At 41.5% G+C, this 25,429-nt stretch overlaps 1 protein-coding gene across 1 annotated transcript; it reads right to left on the bottom strand.

The window, feature by feature from the left end:
• Positions 1–3,238: 3,238 nt before the first annotated feature.
• Positions 3,239–24,841, bottom strand: ZBTB24 (zinc finger and BTB domain containing 24). Its single transcript, XM_006881224.1, is given in 7 exon segments — positions 3,239–3,348; positions 3,351–3,988; positions 4,784–4,865; positions 19,034–19,117; positions 20,053–20,136; positions 20,397–20,564; positions 23,890–24,841. Coding segments are annotated over 7 exon segments (2,118 nt in total).
• Positions 24,842–25,429: the final 588 nt, after the last annotated feature.

Raw genomic sequence — 25,429 nt, 5'->3', positions numbered from 1 at the left:
GAGAATGGAATGAAGATCCATCCACCTCGGTTCTCCCTAAACCCAAGAAAAAGAAATCTCTTTCCAATGAATTGAGTAGTAGTGATTCTGAAGAGACAACTGTAAACCCAAGTGTCTCCAAGGGGAAGAAACCTTCCCCCAAAGAGGAACCAGAGGGTCTTGAAGAGGCTAGAGTGTCCCAAAGAAAAAGTAGCTCTCCAAGGAGGAGCCAGTTAGCTATGGACCTGAAGAGGCTGCCTGAGGGAAAAAAAAGAACCCCCGAAACCCAAATGTTTCCCAATAAAAACAAGAATTAAAAAAATTGTGACTGAATGTGTTTCAGTGAGTATTATGTACTCCAAGGTGAACACACATGAACACACATATTCCAGAAAATCTTTACTACTTATGGTAAGTATCTGAAAGCAAGATAAACTTAATCACAGGACTTTCAACTTCTTTTAGAGGGCATTCCTTGTTATCTGCTGTTGACAAAAGGCAGCCAAGGAGTTTTTCTAGGCGTCATTCCACCATACCAGCAATTTACAAAAGACAGAAACATTTTCTTTCAATTGGAAAAATTAAGTTTATTTAAACTTGGAAAACTGGGGATAAAAATTCATCTTATTACTTAAAAATAAAGGTAGAGAAAAGAAAACAGACATACTTTAAGCTTTAAATGCTCTCAATCCAAAGTTCAAAAGAAGGGCTCAGTTAGCTAAAGTCATTTTCACTGTAGTCGAAATTCAAATTCATTAAATTGGTTCCAAAGGGAAGATCTACCAGGAGCAGCCGGTAGATCCAAACCTCCGAAGACATAGTCTTTGGGTTAGCAGCACTACAACATCAGAACCCCCTTTCACTTTAGTAGTTAATTCTAAATACTTGGTAATTTCAGTTAAGCTTTAAATACACATTACTCAAAAAGGTCTTGTAACAACAAGTTGGTTCTGTATCTGAAAAATCCAGGTAAAATTTCAAGACTAGTGGCAACATAGTGGAATCAGCAGATCCTGTTTACTGTGTGATTCTGGGCAGAGTGACTTCATCATCTGTAAAATGGGTACAATTAACCTACCTCATGGGAATGTCATGAAGATAGAGATAAATGTGTTTTCAAACAGGACACAAGTATGTTCCCCTCCACCCTCTGGTGCCAGTCTGAGGTGAAGGGAGTTTTCTAAACACAAGGTACTGTACACATCTAATTCTTTTGTGTGTGTGTCATAACAAGAAAAAGGTCTAAGACTTACTCTTAGGAAGACAATGTCTTAAAGCTTCACTTCTGACATTTGTTCTTTTTTTTTTTTTTTTTATTTTTGTGTGTGTGTACCATCAAATCAGATCTGACTGGTACAGGAGGAGATTGTCCCTCCTTCCCCAGCAGAGCACTTCTGACATTTGTAAAGATTCAATACATGGTAGATATTGCCGTTGCCCAAATTTAAGAAAATTTAAATGTAATTATAATGAAAATCTCATTTTATTCCTTAGGATTTGTTAACGGTTTGCTTGTAATATTTAAAAACATGAAACAACTACAGAAAACACAGAGCAGGAGTGAAAAACAGTTGCAAGAAACACGACAATAAACACATGAGTAACTTATTCTGATATAGAATTAGAATAGCGCAGGTCTTTCCAAGGTTAGTTCCCAGCTACAAGAAAACCTAAGGAATTCATGTTTCAAAGTGACAAGGTGCATTTCAAAAGCTAAAAAAGCAAAATATTATTTCCTAAGCATCATACTTTGTATCTCCATATTCATTTGAACAATTTAAAAAGCTGTACCTTCATAGTAGGAAATGAATTTGTCAAACATTGTGCTAACAAAAGAATTTTCTCCAGAGCAGAAACATTTTTACCTTCAAGTGGTTTCTTTTGTGTGCAGCATTCATTGACCCTTAAATTAGGAATTTCCTTTCAAGGGGCAAAATGTTTATTGAGTACATGTAATAAGTGCTAGACTTATAAAGGTGTATTTCTCTTGTTTCAAACAACCCAGAACATTCTAGGAGGTATTTGTAAAACTTTTACTTTAGTCAGATCTGATTTGATACTACTTTAGCTTATACATATAAAACATGTAACTATGGAAATTTTGAGTTACAAAGGATTCTCTTTTCATTTTTCCACTCACTCACTTAATTCAAATGGAATCAAAGATACTTGAAACAAGAAACTGACATAAACAATTAATCGTTCAGTTAAATAACCTGAGCTCTAAAATCTAACCTAAACATAACTGACTCTTTTAAAAATCATAACATGATTAAAATCATGTTGGCTACAAAGTGTCTGAGGCCCACAATTACTTTTATGATTAGGAAAGAAAGTTGACTTTTAAAAAATAATGTGTTTATATGGTGAGACTTAACCTAGTTTACAATGAAAATTGGTTATATTAAGTTCCTATCTCCACAAAGCAATAAATTATCAGGCACAAAACACAGATCAACATTTTTTTTAAACAATTAGAATTTAGATTATATTTCACACTTAAATTATACTGAATGAAATTCTATTATAGGGTCAATTAAAGCTTTAATGTTATCATGAACATCAAATATTTTCACTTTCTTGAGAATTTATTTGGGATGGCTTGATCCAATTTAATTAAATTTAAGTTCAGAATTAAACAAGTAAACAAAATTTTTACTTTTGCCCTTGTGGTTATATGAATGGAATAAAGCAGACACTTTCATTTCTATTTAAACATGACAGGAGGAGGCCAGAGTAAATGTTGAGAGACAATTATTTTTACTTAGCAGATTACAAGCAATAAAAGGACAAATTCCCCAAACATGAGCCATCGTATGTAATCTCGAGGGGCCTCTAGTCATCTTATGATGGCATCTGTGTTGTCTGTGAGAAATAAGGAAGTGCAAATAACATTTGACCCAATTTAACCAACATGTAACTTTCTTTGCTTTTCTAAAAATAGAAAAATAAAACATCAGCAAGACCATAACTTATGGCTATGAACATGAATATGTATGAAAAAATCGAATGTCCCAAAGGGAAATTAACTCCAGTTTTCAAGATGTAGTAGATAAAAAGGAAAATCAGTCATTAACATTGAAATGTTAAAACCAAGTCAGTACTGCTAGGACAGATGGACAGGTGCATTTTGCTGCCTGAAAAGCATTACAGTGATCAGCTCACCATCACATTTTCGCAAAGATCTGTAAGCTGGTGTTTAAGAAAGCCTGACTTCATGCACATACAATGTCGATATGGCTGGCTTCCAGGGAAGAGATCAAGAAAGGAGCCAGACATGTTTGGCTCGGTTCTGATCCTGGCTAAGTGGCGTGGTCTGGGGCATGTGAAGGGCAGGTGGTGACCAGCCAGGCTCTCGTGTTAGCTGCAGTGTGGAGCCGAATTTGAAGTACTCGCTGTTAAATGTAGATTCCCGGTTTGCTCTTGATGGGCATGAAGATGTTCCAAAGTCTCCTTGGAGAGTGTGATTACATGCACAGGCTCAGTCTGGGATGGCTCCATCTGGCTTTCAATCATATTGAGGCTTGGGATGTGTTCCGTTTGCTCCTGCTGCGCTGAGAGGATTAAATTCTGCAGCTGCTCCGGCTGCGGCGTGAGCAGGGTGAGATTCGCGGCCTGCTCGGTGGTCATGCCCTGCGAACTCTCAGCAGTGACGATGCTGATTCCCTGGCTGGGGCCTGGCATGAAATTGATATTATGTACAGAATCGGTTACGAGGAGCTGGATTTCCTGCTCTCCGGAGGCAGAGAGTTGATACGGCTGCAGCTGGAGAATGTTCCTGACCTCTTCAGTATTATTTGTGCCGGCAACACTGCTGGTGTCTGGCGTATGTTTCTCTTTGCTGTGGATTTTCAAGTGAGCCTTCAAGTTGTCCAAGCGGGAGAACTGTAAGTTACACTCGGGGCAGGAGAAGGGCTTTTTGCCAGTGTGCAGGATGCAGTGTCTCCTCTTGGCACTGGAGTCAGAGAAAGACTTGCCACATATGCCACAGGTGTACGGTTTCTCTCCTCTACAAGAAAACAGACATTTTATTTTTAAAATGGAAATGTCATTTATTCTTTGCTTGATAATTTAGGGAGAAATAGAATAACAGAGAGAAAAAAAAGAACTACACTGGAAATTATAAATCATTGCCTCTCCTACTGATTTAAGGATGTGGAGCATGTCATATGTCTCCTGGCTTCTGTTTCTAATTAGAAAATAAACATAAATAAAGTGGTGGTGCTGCTGAAGAAAGTGAAGTGAATAAGGTTGGGATAAATGTGATAGTTTTAGGACTCTACAGTATGATTTTAGATAAGAAAGTAAATATTTATCTACTAGACAAACAGTTCTTTGTTTTCAGTTCTCAATTTTTAGACAATAATGACATATATATACACACATACATACACACACATACACATATATGACTATGTATTTGAGTTATGAAATTCAAGCAGTTCCTAATTATTTCTGTGAGAAAAACTCTCAGATCCAATTTTGGAAGTAATCTGTGTGAATGAGCTAATTATTTACAGCACAGTAGTTAAATTTAGGTTTACATTGTAGACAAGTTCCTGGCCCCAAAATAAAAAAGAAATAAATGGAATTATAATGTAGAACTTTTATGGACCGAAATCAGTTTTCCTCTAAGTGAGGAATTTCTTTATTAAAAATAGAGGGGAAGGGGTAATAAACTACACAGATAATTCTACCAGAGCTAATTTTGTGGAAAGGCCTATTTAGGTATTTAGGTAGTATACTACCCCAACGAAGACTGAGACTGAGTGAGGACCTCATGCAAAAAACATTATAACTTTACCTGTGGATTCTGATGTGAGTCTGAAGAGAACTCTTTGCTGTGAAAGATTTGCCACAGATTTCACAAGTGAATGGTTTTTCACCTACAAAAAGGGGAAAGGATTTCAAAATGTATTTTGGGGGGAAAAAACCCCACAACCAAACCAAAGAACAAACACTACCCCATTGTTTCACAATATATATGTATAAAAAGAACAAAGACAGCAGCATATCATTTGAACTCTCAAGAAGCATAAATGAATACATGAAGCATTTATCAAGCACTTACAATGGACTGTATATGCTAGATGCTAAGAGGACAAACAATAGGTAAGATACAGTTAATTCTTTCTCTTAAAAATTTTAAGTGAGATCCAAGATGGCGGCCGAGGCAGAGACAGCGTGGTGAGCTGCGGGAGCAGTGAACCACTTAAAGCAGGGCCATTATGGCCTTCCACAGACTTCAGCTTATTGATAATTGAACACTTAAACAGTTGATGACTGGCCCTCAGTGAAGATTGAGGCTCAACAACAGGAATTCAAGGATTCCCAAGGAGAAATGGGTGAGTCTCGTGGCTCCCAACACCTCCCCCCCACCCCCAGCAGAGCCCTAGCCGTGCTGAACAGCCGCTGCAGCTCCATGAGGCTTCTACAGCCGGAACGAATAGATTCCCTCACCCAGGATGGATGCTGGGCACTGGACCTCCTCAAGACTGGTACAGCGAAGCCACCACACTGCCGCAAGGTGGACTTGTTCTGGAGAGAATTCTTGGAGCCAGGATGGCGGCTGTGGGGGAAGCGGGTGCCCGCTGGCCGCCCACACAAGAGGGACTGCGCACACGCCGATGCGGTGGGGTGGGGTGGCACGCCCCCAGCAGCCCCTTGTGCTGCGGGGGGGAGGGGGGGTTGCCACGTGCCTCCTGCTGGCTGCCTGCGTAGGAGGTGGGGGATGGGATGCATGCCCGCCATCTGCAGGTTTGGGTTTCCTTGGACAGGCCAAAGAAGACGATTACCTATAGAATGGATTGCTGAAAGTCACTGTGAGTTTGATGACCTTAACAGTGACAGCATGCACAAGAGGACCGACATCCTAAATGCACCACATATTTTGTTCTGTTGAATGCTTCTGCCAAAAGATGGTTAGACCTGAGGGGAGTCTGTTCACAATTCTCAGGTTCCTTTTATCATATATAAAGTGGGAGGGCAGTGACACCTACTTCAAAATATAGTATGACCACTTATGGGGGGTGTAAAAGTGGCAGTGCTGTAATTGGAAACACTATCCCTGACCACAGAGTCCTCAGTCAGGCGAGGGGACCAGACTGGGGTAGGGGCAATTGGAGGGGGAGTTTACCAGCTAGCTCCTGGGGTTGTTGCCCTGCTTGGGACGGGCTGCCCTTGGCCCCTGACTTGGGGCGAGCCATCGTGACCCTCTGCCCGGGGCGGGCTACCCTCGGCCCTCGGCTCGGGGTGAGCCGTCGCGGCCCTCAGGGTGAGCTCCTCAGTCCCCAGATTGTGCCATCTGACCCCTAGGTGGGTAAGGGGAAAAAAAAAAAAAAAAAAAGAATGTCTAGGGTATCCAAAGAATATTACCTAGGCCACCTTCCGCCACCCTCCCCCGTAGTAAACCTGAAAACAACACCCTCAAAGTCCTTCTATTTGTAACTCACAAGTTTGTTCTCTCTAGGTTTGCTCCCTTTCCTATAGGTAACCTTAACACTGAGTTTTACTCCAGAATTGACCCTGAACCCAGTGCCAGTGACAAAAAGGAAATACAACTGACAGCTAAGGAAGCAAAGGAGGATGGAGCCTCTGGGTTCAACCAGCCATCCCCACTGGACCCACCTGGGAAAACACTTTGCAGGCCAGAGGGGAGCAAATGACAGGAAAATCTTCTAACAGAGCAAGAAGGCAAGCAGCTGTAACCCAAGATCACCAGTAAGGTGATAAAGCGTCCTCCCTTCCCCCCTTTACATCTACGCCCCTGTTCAGCATGAAGAAGCCAGAGAGTCGGCATCCAATTCCCAAATCAATAAGACGGTTGGTTTAATTACCATTGGAAAATGCTTGTCATTCCTCTGTAGCATCTGGTCCCCACTGGATCCTCATCATTTCCTTCACCTGCTCCCCCCACCGACCAAACTGTGCAGCTCTGCAACTGCATCCTGGCCCATCCTCACCCTTCTGCCCCCAACCCTCACCTCCTTGTACCGCCAATATGTTTTTCCCAATAAAAAAAAAATTTAAGTGAATAAGAAGGTGAGTGACTACACGTAGGAAACAAAGCAACACATCATATTTACTCCTGGATTTTATACCTTTAAATACAGTAAATTTCACACTTTATAGCCTCCAAAGAACTTCCCATAAAGATTATTAGCTCACTTTTCTCTGAAAATGACCGGCGCACCAGAGCGAACAGAAAGTATTCACATTTGTATACCTTCCAAACATACCCAAAATCTGACTATTGCTTATCACTTGTACTGCCAGCCTACCTAATTCCTGTTCTGTGACAGTATCATAGGGAGTCTTCATCCTACAGCAAACTCCCTACTAGTTCACCACTCAGCAGTAAAAGCCAAAGTCCTTGTCCTGCAAGGAATCACAAGTCTAAATATTTTACTCCTCAATTGTCCTTAACTGTATCTACCACTTTCTCTGGATCATCACACTCCAGCCTCTCTGGCATCCTTGATGGTCACCAAACACCAAACAAGTCTTCACTTGGGGCCTGTGCACTCACTATCAATAAATAAAGATGACAGAAGAGCTGATGCCTTCGAACTGTGATGCTGGGGTACAGAACACCCCATAGACTGCCAAGAGAACAAACGAGTCTGTCTTGGAGGAAGGAGACGGAGCGAGCTTCTTGGAGACGAGGATGGTGTAATTTTATTTCACATACTTTGGACATGTTGTCAGGAGGGATCAGTTCTGGAAAAAGACACCATGCTGGAAAAGGTGGAAGGTCAGAGAAAGACCCTCAAGATGGACTGACACAGTGACTGAAGGTGGCAGATAACGAGGATGGCACAGGCTAAGACACGGTTTAGAAATGTCTAGTTGACTAAGTAGCTCCTAACAACAATATCAACAGCATCACCCCTCCACCTGGAATGGCTCACCGGCTATCTCCACTAAACTTCTGTTAACTGTTACATCACCAGTGCGGTTTTATCCACTTCCCCCGTCTTTGAAGCTTTTGATTGGCTTCTCTGCTTTAGTCCACCCACAAGGCTCTCACCATCCATATTCTATATATTTTGTTTATTGTCTAGATCTTGTCCTTCTAATGCAAGACAGTTTGTGAACTTGTTCTCCTATTTCCCCAGTGCCTAGAACAGGGTCTTGATACTGTTCAAGAAATCCCTATTGAATGGCTGGATTTTACAGGTGTGGAAACTGAGGCCCATACAGACATTGTAGCTGTTCCAAATAGCACTGCTTATTAATACCAGTGAGCATCAGTGTTAGCCTTCATGTCCTTCAGAAACAAAATTAAGTGATCGGAAAGCAAACAAAAGAATTGTGAGTTAAAAAAAAAGGAAGGAGGGAGCTCTGGTGGCCTAGTGGCAAGACACTGCACTGCAATCCCAAAGGTATGCGGTTCAAATCCACCAGATGCTCTGCTGGAGAAGGAAGGGGCAATCTCCTCCTGTACCAGTCAGATCTGATTTGATGGTACACGTAAAAATAATACAATTTAAAAAAAAAATTTAAAAAAAAAGGAAGGAAAAGAAAAAAAAAAAGGAAGGAAAAAAAGCAAGTGAACTTTACTTATCCAGATAACAATAAAGAATGAATACAATTTGGAGAATGAGCAGCTAGCATTCCTTTTCTCAGGGCCTATTAGAAAATTTAAGGTGCTTGGGTTGTGCAACGGCTACAGGTTGAGTTATTAACCGAAAGAATGTCAGTTTGAATGCACCTAGAGGCTCTATGGGAGAACCTTGTAATCTGCTATCAAAAAGATTATAGGCAAAAAACTGCAATGGGGCATTTATACTCTGTCACATGAGGCCATTATCCATCAAACACATAATAATAGCCAACCACCATGGGGAAATACAGGTTGGCCACTTCTCCAAGCTGCACTAGGGAAAAGGGCACATGCACTTGGAAAAATCTGCACCTAAGGCCCTCTATGAGGTGGATTGATTCAGTGACTGGGATAATCGGGATGGGAGTGTCAGAGACAGTGCAATTGGCGCAGGATAGAGCAGAGTTTAGGGCTGTTGTACATAGGGTCGCTATGAGTTGCAAGCGACTCGACGGCACATAACAATAACAACAACATGCATCATTAACTCCAAGAGTAAAACCAGGCCACTGCCATTTTCCCCATAGCGTTCCAAATAAGAGCATGGGGCTTACTATGCCATTGGCTGTCTTCCTCACCAGATTCAAAGATGAGTATCTAAAGGCAGCTCTGGAGGCCTAGTGGCAAGAAGCTGCGCTGCAATCCCGAAGGTGCGCAGTTCGAATCCACCAGACACTCTGCTGGAGAAGGAGGGGCAGATCCAACTCAATGACACATAATGAGAAAAAAAAATGGTCAAAAATTAGTACCTCGTCTGTTTATTTATACTGCAAAATTCTATGAAGCCCTTTCACTGTGACTGATTTATTCCTGATCAGATACTCAAAACATTTTGATCTGAATTTACAACACCTCAGTAAGTTGTTTTCTTGGCACAGATTTTTAAAGGACAAACATTCAAAATAACAGAAATTCCTTCCAGAAACAACATCCTCTGCCTAAAGCTTTTTGACAGAGTGATCTGGACTGGAAGACACATTTTTCTAGCCCATGTGAATTTGGAGAAAGTTGTCCTGTTTCCTTAGCTTCTAATCTGTCTCATACTACCTTCAGTTAATGGACCTGTTCATTTTAAGTTTATTCCATTCTAAAAGTGACCGATCATTGCCAAAGTAATAAAAACTGCCCTCAGAGCTAAGTAACAAAAGCAATGTTCACTGCCTCAAACAGAATTCGAAGTCTGGTTAACAAAATGTGCAGGTAACACAGGGCTGTACTTGACCAAACATGAAAAGGAATGGTTATCAATAATACTGAGTTCAGAAAAGATGATGGATAAAGGTTGAGGAAAGGTCTGGTAGAATGGAGAGATAAAGCAGAAAGTCAGACTACATTATTTGTAAAAATAATGTGAAAAGTGTAAAATGTATAAAAGGTGGCACTAAAAATGACCACATGGTATCGGAGAGGATGGATGAGGTTTTACTCTGGGGAGTTGTTGCTCTTAGGTGCTGCTGAGTCGAGTGTGACTCAGAGCGACCCTATGAACAACAGATCTGAGCCCTGTCCTATCCTGTGGCATCCTCACAATCTCTGGCACACTTGAGCCTATGGCTGCAGTCACTGTGTCAATCCACCTGGTTGAGGGTCTTCCTGTCCTGTGCTGTCCCTTTACCTTCCAAGTATGCAGTCTCTCTCCAAGTAATAGCCTCTCCTAGAAACATGCTCAAAGTATGTGAAACGAAACCTTCTCATCTTCGCCTCCAAGGAGCACTCTGGCTATACCTTCTCCAAGATGGACCCGTTTGTTCTCTTGACTGTCCAAGGGATAGTCAGCACTTTTTTCCAACACCACAGTACAGAGACATAAATTCTTCTGTCATCTTTATTCAATGGGATTAGTAGAGCCAGAAGGTGAGGCCAGACTAAGAGCGGCTGTGCTTCCAGGCAGATCAACAGTGAGCTTCTGAAATTTTCAGCAGAACAAGGCAAAAGTACTAAACAGAGGGACCTAGCAATGGTGATCAGGGTGGTCTGAGAGGCTGAGGCTGGAGGCAGGAAGACCAGGGAGAAGTTCCTACAACAGTCAACATGCAAAGTGCTGAGGTGGCAGGGAGTGGCTAGTGGAGGAAGAAAAGGTGAGGTGACAGGAAGGCCATGAAAGAAGTTTGTTACAGGATTAAACAGAGATACTTAAATGAAAGGGCAGAAATACAAGTATGACTCTAAAGGTTCCACCCATGAAAATGTCAATAATATTATTCCAACAGCTTGAGGGTTTCCTATTAGACTCTCCTCTTAGCAATACACTATACTGACCTCATTTCCACTCTGACAACTATAGATACCAGTTCCTTCACCCTCTATAGTTCTAAATAGTACCATTTACTGCTAATAGTAGGGAGTTCTGTGGCTTAGAGATAAGGAATTGCACTGTTAACAAACATGGTTCGAATCTACCAGCTGCTCTGCAGGAGAAAGATGGGCAATCTCCTCTCAAGTGATTTGAAAATTCACTTTGAAAACTCTTTGAAGGCTCAATAATGGGTTGATCCCAACTTGATGGAAAACCACAACTGCTAATAGTGCAGTTTAAAATAAAGAAATGTGTGTCTCAGGGCTTCTCCGTATCTATTGAATCTGTATGTTAAGCATATTATTAGTGAAACTGGACTCTATGAAGAAGAAGGTGTCATCAGGATCTGAGGAAAGCTCACCTACAAAAATGCATTACACAAATGTCACAACCTTGCTTGCAGAAGTGAAGAGGACTTGAAGCACTTGCTGCAGAAGATCAAAGATTACAGCCTTCAATATAGATTACCTCTATCAAGAAAACAAAAATCCTCACCACTGGATCAACAGATATCAAGATAGGTAAGACAGAATTTGCTAAGGACTTAATTTTACCTGGGTCCACGATCAACACCCAGGTTAACAGAGGTCATGAAATCAAAAGACATACAGCATTGGGAAAATGTGTCAAGAAACTCTCCAAAGTCCTAAGGAGCATAGTATTATCAGTTTAATGACTAAGGTGCATCTGATTCAAGCCACGTTATTTTCAATTGTTTCCTAAACATCTGAAAGTTGGACAATGAATAAGTATGGTAGAAGAACTGATGCCTTTGAATTGTGGTGTTGGACAAGAGTGCTCAATATTCCATGAGCTAATAAAAGAACAAACAGGTCTGTCTTGGACAAAGTGCAAGCAGTGTGCTCCTCAGAGGCAAGGATGGTGCAACTTTGTCTTAAGTTCTCAAAAGATCCTGTCCATGAAAAGGGACATCATGCTGGGAGAGGTAGAGAGGGTCAGTGAGAGGAAGATGTTCAACAAATTACTTGGAAAAGCAACTGTAACGATTGGTTGGAGCATGGCAGAGATCATGAGAATGGTACAAGAAGCAAGGTTCAGCTGTGCTGTTCACAGATCTGAATCTCAAGTTGTAGTCGCCTCTATAGCACCTAACAACAATAACAACAACAGCTTAGTGAACATGACCAGCTGGATTCTCAGTCATCCCTGAAATCAGGAATAGTTTTCTTGAGTCCTGGAAGTCCACAAGTACAATAGTTACTCTGATGTCCCCAGTTCTCTCCCTTATGTTCAATTATAATGAAGTTTTAAACATATTAACTCATAAATATCCTTCTTCTCACCATGGAACATAATTCTGTTATTACTTAAACAAATAATAATGTAAAGTACAAAGTATAAAAACCATTCTACATTCTTCTCTTTTCACTGACATTTCTTTTAGCACTTATACACATGAACACACAATCTGGTATCTGCGTGATCAAGCAGTACTGTGTCAAATAAAGTCACATCACTATTTAAAGGCTGCACCGTGCTCCATTGTATATACTGGTCAAAATTTACTTATCTAATCCCTTACTGAAGGATATGGAGATCATTTTTTTAGTCTGTGACATTATAAACAATGCTGCCTATGATAGTAACTCTCCTTATGTAAATATCGTTTTATAACTCTTCGGTTTACATTTTGATGCATATTACCCAAATGATCTCCAGAAAGTTCTGAAAACTATCTTTCCACCAACAGTCCATGAAAATGTCTACATCTTCACATATTTGCCAACCAAATAGGGAAAAAGAGCACGTTTCCTCTTTGATGATCAGTGCAGTTGTGAATGTTGTTTTATGGTTGTCTCTGGTCGTTCCTGTGCTACCTTCTGAGAAACATCCTTCATGTCTCCTGCTCAGCTTTCTATTGGAGTCCTTGCTTTTTTCTTATTTGGATAATTAATCCTTTGTCATTTAAGTAGCAAATTCATTTTCATAGACTGAACATCTGTTAATTACATCTCACCTCTTTTACTTCCCTGGCCTTTATCTTTCTACCCTAAAGAGCTTCCTGCCTGGCTGGAAGTTTCTCTGTCCATGCTGCTGGAACAGCCTAAGTGCTTTCCAATACACAACTCAAAATAAAGCCTACAACTGTCAATACCTTACACAGCTCCCTTCTTCCCAGCCTTCCATTTGTCTTCACTGCAGGCAGGCCAACTCCTCAGTTCAGCAATCCCAGTCTACCTGCTCCCCTACACACTTCCTCATAGCCGCCTGCATATCCCAAGGTTTTGTATATCCTGTTCCTGCCTGGGAGCTCCTTTTCCTACATCTCCTGTCCACCCAGAGCAGACTCCTTCCCTCTAGAATGCTTTCTCAGGCAAAGTGAATCACTTCCATTACACAGTGCCCACACCTCTGCTGTGGCTCCATATTCTGTACTCGGCTTCTGAATCACTACCCCACAGCCTCTGAAAGGGTTATGTTCCAGTGAGGGGCTCCAGATCTCAGTAACACTGGGATGGGGAATATTAATGGAAGGTCTGGAAAAAAACAGCCTAAGAAATACAGAAATCAATATATATGCACATTTACATATACATACATACATACATACATACATATATACATACATATACTCACACACACACACACACATATGAAAACACTGTGACATAATTCCTTTGTTATGTTTTATTAGGCAGGGCAATTTACATGTGTGAGAGCCCACAGCTTAGGAATCAGTGCCTAAAACTCCTAATGGAGAGAGACTCTGGAGAGGTGGGGCTATGTGGCTCACCAAGTCAATTCCAGACTTACCCCACCTTACCAAACGACGTTATACAATGATGTCAGGAAGGAAGTACTACAGGCTAAGGAAAAGCGTAGTTCCTTTCTTAAGTTAATACATTTGCAGGTTTACCAGTGTTATGAATTTGCTTGGCTTGCCGAGTCAGTCCCTCAAGCTTAGCCAGCCCCTAGTACAGGGACCATATCTCACGCCACCTCCCAGGCTCTACCTGCCAATTTCTCTCCAAGTTTGTCCATGCCCTTAATGCATGACATCCTCTTAAGAGACATCTTTTATTTGCCACTGACTTCCCTGGTGTAAATCCAGAGTTTATACTTAGACAACAAAGAGATGTCAGTCTCGGTCTTCCAAGAGAGCCTGGCCTGCAGCAGCCACTGGTGCTCTGTGCCCTGGCCCTGTCAACATGGCCAGCTTTCTGAGATCATATTGCCCCCTGTCTGCAGAGGTATGTAAAGCTCTGATGAAACCTCCCCATACTTTCCACCCAATGCCCAGGTAGCATGGAAATGGCCTGCTACCTCTTTTCATTGCCAACAAACAGCATTATGTTCTGTGCTAGGACAGATGAGCCATAGTCCTTGCCCTCAATAAGCCCATTTACACGACTCAATGGCATATAACAACAACAACAACGTTTGTGTTTAAATATGTAGGTAACAAAAATTTTCCCGCATCAGCACTTTTCACATGTGCAGTTCAGCTGGTGGCTTAGGGGTAGGGAACTGTGCTGCCAATTCAAAGGCAAGTGGTTTGAATCCACCAGCTGCTCTGCGAGAGAAAGATGGGCAATCCTCTCCTGTGCATTTACAGCCTCTGAAAACCCACCGGAGAGTCAGCTATGGGTCAGCTCTGATTTGACGATACGCAACAACACACAAGGAAGTCAGAGGTGACAACTGAGGTTCAGGACAGCTGGAGATACACGCTTCTTCCATCAAGACTGTCTATAATCAGCTATACTTTTCTCAGGCCCGTGGCCTCTCAGTGTGACCTCTGCCCTGCTTGTGCCAATTCCTAAGTCATACAAATCAATCAAAGAACAGTTCTGCCCCATCACAAAGTATTCATTTTCCTCTTCTGTGTTTAGTTCCTTTTCATTCTTACTTTCAAAGTCTCATTCTGCTCAAATACCAGAAGCACTGCTACATCCTACATTTAAAAGACAAAGCTCAAGATATGGCATTTCATTGCTCACCCTTCTCAACCTGACCAAGCCACCACTGCCCTTCTCCATCCATACTCTCTCCCCAGGAGTTCTTACTGCAGCATCACATACTATCTACAGGTTGATGTTTAAGTGCGTAAACTCCTACCTTCAGTCTGGACCTCTGCCTGGCACTCTACCCTCATCAACCAACTGCCTATTTCGTATCTGTAACTTAGGGCAAATACACATCACAGGCCCAACACATTCAAAATCTAACTCTTGACTTGTTCCTCTCAATATTTCCCAGATTTATATTCTTTTTTTCCTTTTTTTAAATAATTTTAATGAACATTTACAGAGAATTTGGATTTCCATTCATTCATTGCTGCACTTTTCTCCCTGCCCAGCCCTCTCCCCCCCGCCCCCCAGTTCGCTCCTCTCTTTCAAAAGTAAAAGAAAGACTCCCTCCCTGGTACACAATCCCCCCACACCCCTCCCACCACCCCAAGTACATTCCACTATGCAACCTTAATTGTGGACTCTTGTGATAACCATAATACCCTATCATACATCGCTTTTAAATTATTCAGTCCCTCATCTGTTTCAGTGTAGTATACACAATTTATCCAGTTTTTCTCAGTCAATTTATATTCTTTTAATTGCTTTTGTCTCCCTTTTTTTCCCTCCACCCCACCACTCTCAAATATATACCAAAAAAACTGTCCTTCCAACATCCAAAACTGGACTACTTACACCATTTCCACTGCTAGCACAATGGGGCACACAACCTCAAAAACTCTCTTGTCCATCTCTCATCCCACTCTACATGGAAACTGGTGAGATTCTATCAAAATTCCAACTGAAAATCTATCACTGTTCTCTTTAAAGCCTTAAATCCAGTCTTTATTGTGATTTTCAATGTTGTCAGGTGCCACTTGAGTGGATGTTGATTCATAACAACCCGTGTTAGAGAGCAGAACTGCTCACAGAGTTCTCTGGGCTGCAATCTTTTCTCTTGTAAAGATAAAAGAGATTAGGCCTTTTATCTTGCAAAACTGTTGAGTGGGATCAAGCTGCCAACTTTTCAGGTTATTAACTAGTTCTTAATGGTTGTGCTACCAGGGCTTCTTCCTTAAGCAGGTTAAGTACACTGCAGAATCACCTAACTTTGAAGCTCTAACAAGAAGAACTTAGTCAGAACCTAAGGGTTGGGACCAGGCTCTTCTTTTTCAGCTTCTCAGGTGACTAAAGCTACAGGTGAGGTTAAACTCCTGCACTCTGTAGACTGTGTTGTTGTTAGCTGCCCTTAGTTGAGTCTGACTCATAGGGACCCTATCAACAACTGACCTGAGATCTACCCTATCCTGTGCAATCCTCAACATCTCTGACACATTACAGCTGATTGCTGAAATCACCACATCAATTCATCTTGTTGGGGGTCTTCCTCTCCCTCACTGACCTTCCATTTTTCCAAGCATGATGTACCATTCCAAAGAATAGCCTTGCCTGGCTACATGTGCAAAGTATGAAAGACAAAACTTCAACATCTTTGCCTCCAAGGAGCACTCTGTCTGTACTTTTTCCAAGACATGAAAACAAATCTGTTCTTTTTAAAGTCCACTGTATGTTCAGTACTATTCCCCAGCACCACAACTCAAAGGTATCAACTTTTCTGTCATCTTTTTCATTGTTCAGCTTTCTGATGCATAGCCGGTGACTGAGAAGACCTTGGTCTGAGTTAGGTACACCTTGGTCTTCAAACTGACAACATTGCTCTTTATCATTTTGGATGTCCTTGACAGTGGACTTGCCCATTGCAATACATCTCCTGATTACCTGATTGCTGGTACCAACGGGATTGATTGTTGAATCAAGCAAGATGAAATCATTGACAGTTTCAATTCTTTCTCCATCTATCATAATGTTGACTCTTGGTCTGTGGTGAGGACCTCAGTTTTCTTGATGTTGAGATGTAATCCATACTGAAAACTGTAGTCCTTGATCTTCTGCAGCGTTTCATATCCTCCTCACTATCATTAAAAAAGACTGTATTATCTTCATTAATGTATATTGTTGATGAGTCTTTCTCTGACCCTGACGCCACATCCTTCTTCATAGAGTCCAGTTTTGAGAATCATTTGCTCAGCATATAGACTGAATAGATATGGAGAAAGGATACATCCTTGACACACACCTTTCCTGATTTTAAACCACACAGTGCTCTCTTGCTGTATTTGGACAATTGCTTCTTGATCCAGGTATAGATTTCTCATGAGCACAATTAAATGCTTTGGGATTCCCATTTTTCTCAATGTTAGCCAGATTTTGTTATGATTCACATAGTTAAATGTCTTTGCATTGTCAATAAAACAAAAACAGACATTCTTCTGATATTTATTGCTTTCAGCTATGTTCCATCTGACATCAGCAATGATATTTCTGGTGCAGCGGCCTCTTCTAAAGCCAGCTGTTGACTCTGGCTGCCTCTATTTCTTTTTACACCACTCTTTCCTCCTGGCCTTTATCTAGGAGACCATTAGCACGCCTGTCTCAGGACTCTGTACTTGCTGTTCTCTTTACCTCGAACACGTTTTCCCCCTGAATAACTACAAAGCCTTAGTCACTCCCACAGCACATTTTTATCTCCACTTAAGCTGCCACCTCCTCAGTGAGGCTTCTCTAGACCAGCTCCACATAACAGTCTTCCTTATCATGTGCTTTCCTCTTACCTTACATTTTATTTCATCATAGCACTTACCTACCACCCACACATTACATATTTCTTTGCTCTTTGTCTTCTTGCTGGAATGTTAGCCTCTCAAGAGCAGGTTTGCTCCAGCTTATTCACTGCTGCCTCCTCAGGGTCTAAAACAGTGCCTGGTACTTGAGAAGTGCTTAATAAATACTTGTTAAATAAATTAAATTGGCTCACTCTGGTGGCCTAGCTCTTAGGGAGTTATGCTGCTAATCTAAAGGTCAAATTATTTTATTGGTTTGAATCTCTGCTACCTTATTTCATTTTTCTTCCTCTTCTAACATAAGATCTTGATAACCATCAGCTGCTCCATAGGACAAAGAAGGGCAATCTCCTATGTGATTTACAGCCTCCTCAAAAAGCAACTGGAGAGTTGACTATGAGTCAGTTTTGATTCAACGGCAATGAGCCAAACTGAGCACATACAAAATGTATATACCCTTTAACATTCATTGACTTTATGGACACTGACGTGTGCAGTGGCTTGGTGGTTAGGAATTGTGCTGCCAACCTAAAGGCACATGGTTCAAATCAACCATCTGTTCTGCAATAGAAAGATGGGCAATCTCCTTTCATGTGATTTACTGCCTCTGAAGATCTGCTGGAGGGCCAGCTATGAGATGGTTCTGATTTAGTGGTACACCACAATGATAGGTATTTTTTAAAAAATTGTCCAAAGCGGTGAGCTCTGGTGGCCTAGTGGCAAGAAGCTGCACTGCAATCTCAGAGGTGCACAGTTCAAATCCACCAGATGCTCTGCTGGAGGAGGAGGAACAATCTCCTCCTGTATCAGTCAGATCTGATATGACACAAAAAATAATGCAATAAAGTAAAATTTAAAAAAAAAAATTGTCCAAAGCAACATAAACCAATTTGATAGATAATAATTAACATTCAATCTATAATGAAAGTTGTTTTTAGAAAAATCTAAGAAGCTTTTTAGGAACTGCTGTTGCCCAAAAGGTTTAGAGACCCATATTTCTACTTTTCTGAGTTGCTCTAATCAATTGTGCCTCTGCCTTCATCTCCACAGCCAACTTTGTTGGGAGTGGCATTGCTCAAGCTATATAAACGTTAATTCAAGAAGAATCTAGAAGAATTCTGACTGTCTCTGCTACCTTATTTCATTTTTCTTCCTCTTCTAAGAAAAGATCTTGATAACCATCAGTGCTAAGGTAAATTATCAGTTAAACATAGAATAGATTCAGATATGTACTACTTCTCAGTTGCAGTAAATGAATTTCTGTATATAAAAACTGCTCATTTCCATGTTATTAATCTACAAAGAGATGTAACTTTGCCAGAGAATGGTGCTAAGAGCATTCTTCCTTGGGGTTTTAAGTTACCTATTTATGAAATCCCCAGCAATTCACAGTAAGGATTTCCAAACACATTCTGAGGACAGGACTCAGAGTACTTCTCTCATGCTTCACTCTCCTGAACAGATAAAGTATATGGGAAAGGCATGAAGAGATGGCGTTTACCTGTGTGTGTTCGTAGGTGTTTCTTTAGCTGAGACACATCCATGAATTTGCGATGGCAGTGGCTACATTCCGGTAATGAGTGGCCTTGTCGCAACAATAAAAAAAGTGTCAGTGCATATATGCTCTGCCTGCATTTCTTCAGTGATTTGAGTTAAAGCACTTCCCTGAAAAATAATCACTTTAAATATGGTATTTTAATAAAACAACAAGCAGTCTTTTGTTAACTTGGTAACAGTAAACATTTCCCTCTTCTCCTTAAGATGTGAGACCGTACTGCTTCCTCAGAAGACCTGAACCCTTCCAATCTTCCTAAAGCTAACCTCCTTTTTGTTCAAAAGGCACCAATGTGCTTATGGCTAAATGACCTCACATGACATTCCCACTTTCTTATCAGTTGACTCAAGAGGAAAAAAGGAGAGTGCGTACAGCCAGGTAGCAGAAAGCCTGGACAAAGTGTCATGATTTGGTCATGCTCTGGCTAGGTAACCAATGATCTGCTGTTCTCTTAGCCAAGTGGTCTGCTTTTAAAAGACACATATTCTACAGGGTCTATATGCCACATGAAACTGTTATAAAAATGAAACAGAAACCACATGGCTTTAGAGAAGAGCACAAGGATGTATAATTCAGATTGCTTTTAAGATAACATCCACTAACCATTCAAGCAGCCCTGATGATATAGTGGCTAAAGTGCTCACTTGTAACCGAAAGGTCGGTAGTTCGAACCCACTAGTTACTCCGTTGTCTGTTTCCATAAAGATTTAGCTGTGAGTAAACAAGTATAAAATAAAAATTTTATTTAAAAAAAGACTTAGCAGTGGAAATCCTAGGGGAAAGTTCTACTCTGTCCTATAGGGTCGTTATGAATCAGAATCAATTCCACAGGAATGCGTTTGATTAGTGGGTCCCCTAAATACTCACTTATCATCTACAATTTGAAAGTACTGTTTCAGTAACTATTAATCTGTATCTACGTTCCCCCAACTCCAAAATCCAAACTCCCTCCTGCTTTGCTGTACCTGTATGAACTCGGTAATGGCTCTTTAGTTGTCTTTTCTGGCTGAAGTACTTTCCACACTGATCACAGGTAAAGGCCTTCTGTCCTGCCAAATAAAAAACAAGAAACTAAAATGTGCAAAATGCACAGGAAATGAGAAGGTAGTGGCCAGGCTATAAGCCCTAGTGTTAAGTCTTAACACTGTGCAGAATGCTATCTTTCACATATGCATGATTCTATCTTTCAAAGAAATGTGGAAAATGACCACTGAGACCACAGGAATGCCCCCACCTACTACCCTGGGACTAGGGGTCTGGTGGCACCTGGCCTCCCCGGGTCCCTCCCAGCCTTGGCGCAGTGTACTACCTGAGTGCAGGCTCATGTGCTCCAGCAGTGAGTGCTTGGTGGTCAGGGCCTTGCTACACACGGTGCAGGTGTACGGCCGCTCACCCGTGTGCATCCTGGTGTGCACCTGCAGCGAGTGCTTCTGGGCAAAGCCTTTGCCACATTCGTTACATTTGAAAGGCCGTTCCCCTGCAATAAAAACCCCAGAAACATGGTGTAAGCAGGAATCCACATCTGGTATGCCTGTGCTCTCCTAAATCCAAATGACAACAAAGGGATCTCTCTTAAAAGGCAAGGATTTCAAAGGAGAATGAACACAGCAATAGCAGTCTAGAAGCGGGAACAGATGAATTTGAAGCTAGCAGTGAACAGAGATCTAATCTTTAAGCAGGAGTCTCCAAAAAACTCAGCAGTTGGTGGCATGTGACAGCTCTAAAAATATGAGGGTAAGAGAAGGGAACTGACAATCTATTTCCAAGACATTAGCTACTTCATACCAGTTCCATAGTCTAGGCTGTCAGGAGAGTAGTCTGCCCCTAAATAGAAGATGAGGATTGTTCTTTGGAGAGGGTGACACAAAGGGTTTCTGGGTAAAAGGCCTCCAGGCACAGCTAGGAGGGACTACTACCCAGAGAGAGAGTCAAAGTTCACACATGAGAGGGGACCTCTCAGGTGTTTTCATCCCCTCACACAGGGGCAGCCAGGCCTCGAGCCTCTCAATGGGAGACAAACACATTGAGGCTTCAAACACAGAGGTTAAGATGTTACATTGTGAAACAATATTAAAAATAATGTTTTGGGGGAGCTCTGGTGGCCTAGTGGCAAGGAACAGCAACTACAATCCCAGAGGTGCACAGTTCGAACCCACCAGATGCTCTGCCGGGGAAAGAGGGACAATCTCCTCCTGTACCAGTCAGATCTGATTTGATGGCATACGCACACAAAAAAATAATAAAAAAATTAAAAAAAAAAGTTTTTAGGTCCTGCAGGACTATTCCTAGCCATCCATGAACAATGGCTCTGAACTCAGCCCTATCCTTACCATCTCTGATGTATTTGAGCCTATTGTTAAAAAAATGAGAAGACAAAAGAGAACTCCAAGAAGTAAAAAAGAAATATTAAAAAGAGTGGGGGAGGGAAAGGCAACTGAAAGATAAAGTGGAAGTCTATAAGGAAGTACAGCCAAAAAACCAAAGGAGGAAAACAGGAGAAAAGATAAGTCAGAGGATTCATCCAGGAGGGCTACCGTGCAAAAAGCAGAAATTCCAGGCAGACAGTGAGGGGGAAACGGGAGGGGGCAGGAAGAAAACCATCTACAAAATGATATCATTTTCCAGAACTAAGTCAGTGTTACCAGATTGTCTAGTATTCTCTCCAATGGAGGAAAGCAGATACCACTAGAGTAACTCACCCCAGAATGTCAGAAAACGGAGGCAGAGGACAATTCTACCTGCTAGTTTTCTTAATATTTTAACTCTTTAAACTTCATCTCTTTGATAAAAATAATAACCAAATTTACAAAACAGAATTAACTTCAGGCCAGTGAATATGCATTCAGTGTCTCCTTTTGTCAAAGTACAAGAATTCAGGGCTTTCAACCTATAGACACTTAAAATCCTCAGGAAGCTTCTGAAAACACTAAAGTTCCAGACAATGGAATGGAAAAGTGTTGGGACAGGGGAACTAGACACTTTTAAGTGTTAGAAGTTCTTGGACAATTCTAATAAACAGCCACATCTAGACTACAGGTGCTAAATGTTCTTAGATAATATAATTAAACTAAAGGGTGTATATCATCAGCTGTTGTTGAGCTGTCCCTGATTTCATGGTAACCCTACAAACAATGGAATTAGACTACTGGGATCTAGAGAGTTTTCACTGGCCTTATTTTCAGAAGGAATATTCTCTAGTGGTTCAAATTCACCAGCAGGCTCCCAGGGAGAAAGGCCATTTCCTCATGTAATTCATGGCTCAATGGAAAGTAGATTCCGGCCCAAAAGCAGTTAAGTGAGTATTTTCAAAACAAATTGCTATACTTTTCTTCCTAGTCCAGAAGTGTTTATGAAATGTGTGCAGCATCATAGCAACAAGAAAACTTCTATATACTGGTTTAAGAGTTTACTGCTCTTTGGAAAAGGACGTCACGCTTAGGAAGGTAGAGAGTCAGCAAAGAAGAGGAAGACCCTCAACGAGATGGCCTGACATAGTGACTGCAGCAATGGGTTCAAGTGTGTCAGAGATGATGAGGATGGCACAGCATACGACAGGTTTCAGAAATGTTGTTCATGGTGAACAAGTGTTCATGGGTGAAGTGTTGTACTCAACTTGACAACACCTAACAACAGCAGCACTTGGTACACAGGTTGGGAACAGAGGCTGGGTCTCCTGCATGAAAACAAGAATTCTGTAACTGAATTATTACTGTCCTTTAGGGATATACGATAACTGAGCCAATAAGCAGCAGCATGTTAGATGGTGAAGAAATTGAGAGACTGTTAACAGCTTCAGCTTGCGACTCCACAATCAATACCACCAATAAGAACACCGCTCCCTGATGCCCCCCCCAAAAAATCTCAAACCCAAACTCACTTGTCATGATTTGATTCTGACTCACAGTGAAGTGTTTTTGAGGCTGTAGTTTCTACAGCAAGATACTGACCATTTTCTTCCCTCAGAGCTAATGGTAAACTCAAACTGCTGACCTTTGGGTTAGTAGCTCAATACACTGCATACTACACCACTAGGGCATAGAATAAGACGTGGGATTCCAGAATCAAGCTAGTGGGCTTAAATTCCAGCTCCATCACTAATGTATGATCACGGGAAAGTTACTTATGCTTTTAAGGACTTGGTCCCTTTGTGTGTTTAATGGGAATATTATCTACTATATATTATTATATTATAGTAATATTGTGAGAATTAGACACAACATATTGTTAGAATAAGACACAACAGAAAGAGTTTAGCCACTAGCCCACCTAAGCTCCCTTAGTACAAGAGGTTATCAAACGTAATTATCATCTATCACGTATCAGTTTATTTTACTATGGTGCTTATGTGCTGCAATGCTAGAAACTATGCCTCTGGTATTTCAAATACCAGCAAGATCACTCATGGTAGAGAGGTTCAGTGAAGCTTCCAGACTATGACACACTAGGAACAAAGACCTGGCAATCTACTTCTGAAAATGAGCCTATGAAAACACAACAGAACGCCGATCGACTTGCTTGTATTGGACACCTCATTAAGAAGTAGTAATCACTAGAGGAGGATATTGTGTTTGAAGTAGAGGGTCAACAGGGGATGGGAGGCACTTGTGATATGGATCAGCATAAGAGGCACGAGTAAGAAAATTAAACATGTTGGCAATTGTTAAGGCACACACTGACCCATCAATGTTTTGTTCTGTTGGACACAAGGTAACCACAGTTGAAATTAACTCAATGGTAACTAACAAATACAGTATTACTACGCCAAATTCCAGAACACATTCCAGTAAGCTGCCAGGAATTACCTGTGTGGCTCCTCTGGTGGATTGCTAAAAAGTGATTGTACTTAAAGACTTTGCCACAGTCTTTACAGCGTGCCTCAGGGCCAGCACGTCTTCTCCTTCCACAGATCCTTTTGGTGGAACTTAGATCCTCTTCATCCCCAACAAGCTTGTAATCTTTAAGTTTGACAGATCTCCAAATGCGCCGCTTGCTATACCGGCTCTGGGTTTCTGGTCCGTCCTGGGTCTTGGGATCACAGTTCTCATCTTTTTCAGCTGGCATTTCTTCCACTCTACTTGCCTCACAAGAAGGCTGAGAGTCTGCCACTTCTTTAGTTGGAATCTGCTGGTCCAATACACCACTGTCCCCTTTACCTATAAAATTCGGGGTATTTTGAACGGAATTGTTCACTCTTAGTTGTATTTCTTCCTCTGCAGCCAGTCCTGATTTCCCCTCCTGCAAACTGTTGACTTTTCTTGGTCTTCCCCGCTTCCGCTTGGGAGGGTCATTTTTCTTATTAGAAATAACCACCACTGGGGCTCCAGCAGCATTCAATGTTGCTGGCTTCGGGGAGCTATGGTTATTCTGAAAGTCTGTGTAAGCCTTTACCAGATCATAGATTTTTAAGAACTGAGCAGTGGCCAGGATTTGCTCTGTAGTTTTTTCACTAGTGTGGAGATAACCTGTGTAGATGAATTCCAGCAGGATGCTAAAGGTATCTGCAACCATGCCTTCCAGCATATAAATGGACTGGCCGATCTCCCCCTCTTCAGCAAACATCATTGAGAAGTATTCACTACTAGCAGCAAGTAAGGCTTTGTGGGCCCGGAAATGCACATTCTCCACGATCAAAGTGATGTCACAGAGAAAGCCTTTCCTCCTCTGATCCTCAAAACTGGCCAGGACCAAGTCACTGTGAGTGTCCGAGTGGACAAAAAGGTGTCGAGAAGGCTCTGCAGGTGATGTTTCTGCCATTTTACTTTTAAGTTAAGGATGAAACCTGAAATAAGAAAACAATATTTAAAAAGAAGGAAGTATTGTTTAAAATGGTTAGTCTTAACATGAACGAACCTGCTTTTGTCTCATCGTTTTATCATTCACCACTTTTCAAAGTCAATTTGTAAAAGTCAACTTTTTAAGAATTCTCATTCCTGTAAGACTGTTAACCAGTTAGGTGTATTTCCAATATCCACGTAATCTTTCAGGGTCTGTTTTCCCCTCAGTAGAAAGCTCTCTCTGATGGTGGTGGTTGTTAGGTGCCATGGAGTGGAGTACAACTCACAGGGACCCTACAAACAACAGAGCTGAATCCCATCCTTTCCTGTGCCATCCTCACCATCTCTGATACACCTGAGCCTATTGCTGCAGTCATCTCGATAGGGATCTTCCTCTCTTTTCCTGACCCTCTACCCTTCCAAGCATGATAGCCGTAGTTTAGTGGTAAGGAAACTCAAATGTACTTGGTTCGAATCCACAGCTACTCCGTGGGAGAAAGCTGGACAATCTCCTCTCCTGGGATTAACTGCCTCTGGAAACCCGCTGGAGGAGAAGCTATGAGTCCGT

This window comes from Elephantulus edwardii, unplaced genomic scaffold, assembly GCF_000299155.1.
Source record: "Elephantulus edwardii isolate Elephantulus edwardi_28Jun2011 unplaced genomic scaffold, EleEdw1.0 scaffold00013, whole genome shotgun sequence".
Taxonomy (NCBI): Eukaryota; Metazoa; Chordata; class Mammalia; order Macroscelidea; family Macroscelididae; genus Elephantulus; species Elephantulus edwardii.
This window is presented reverse-complemented; position numbering and strand designations above follow the sequence as displayed.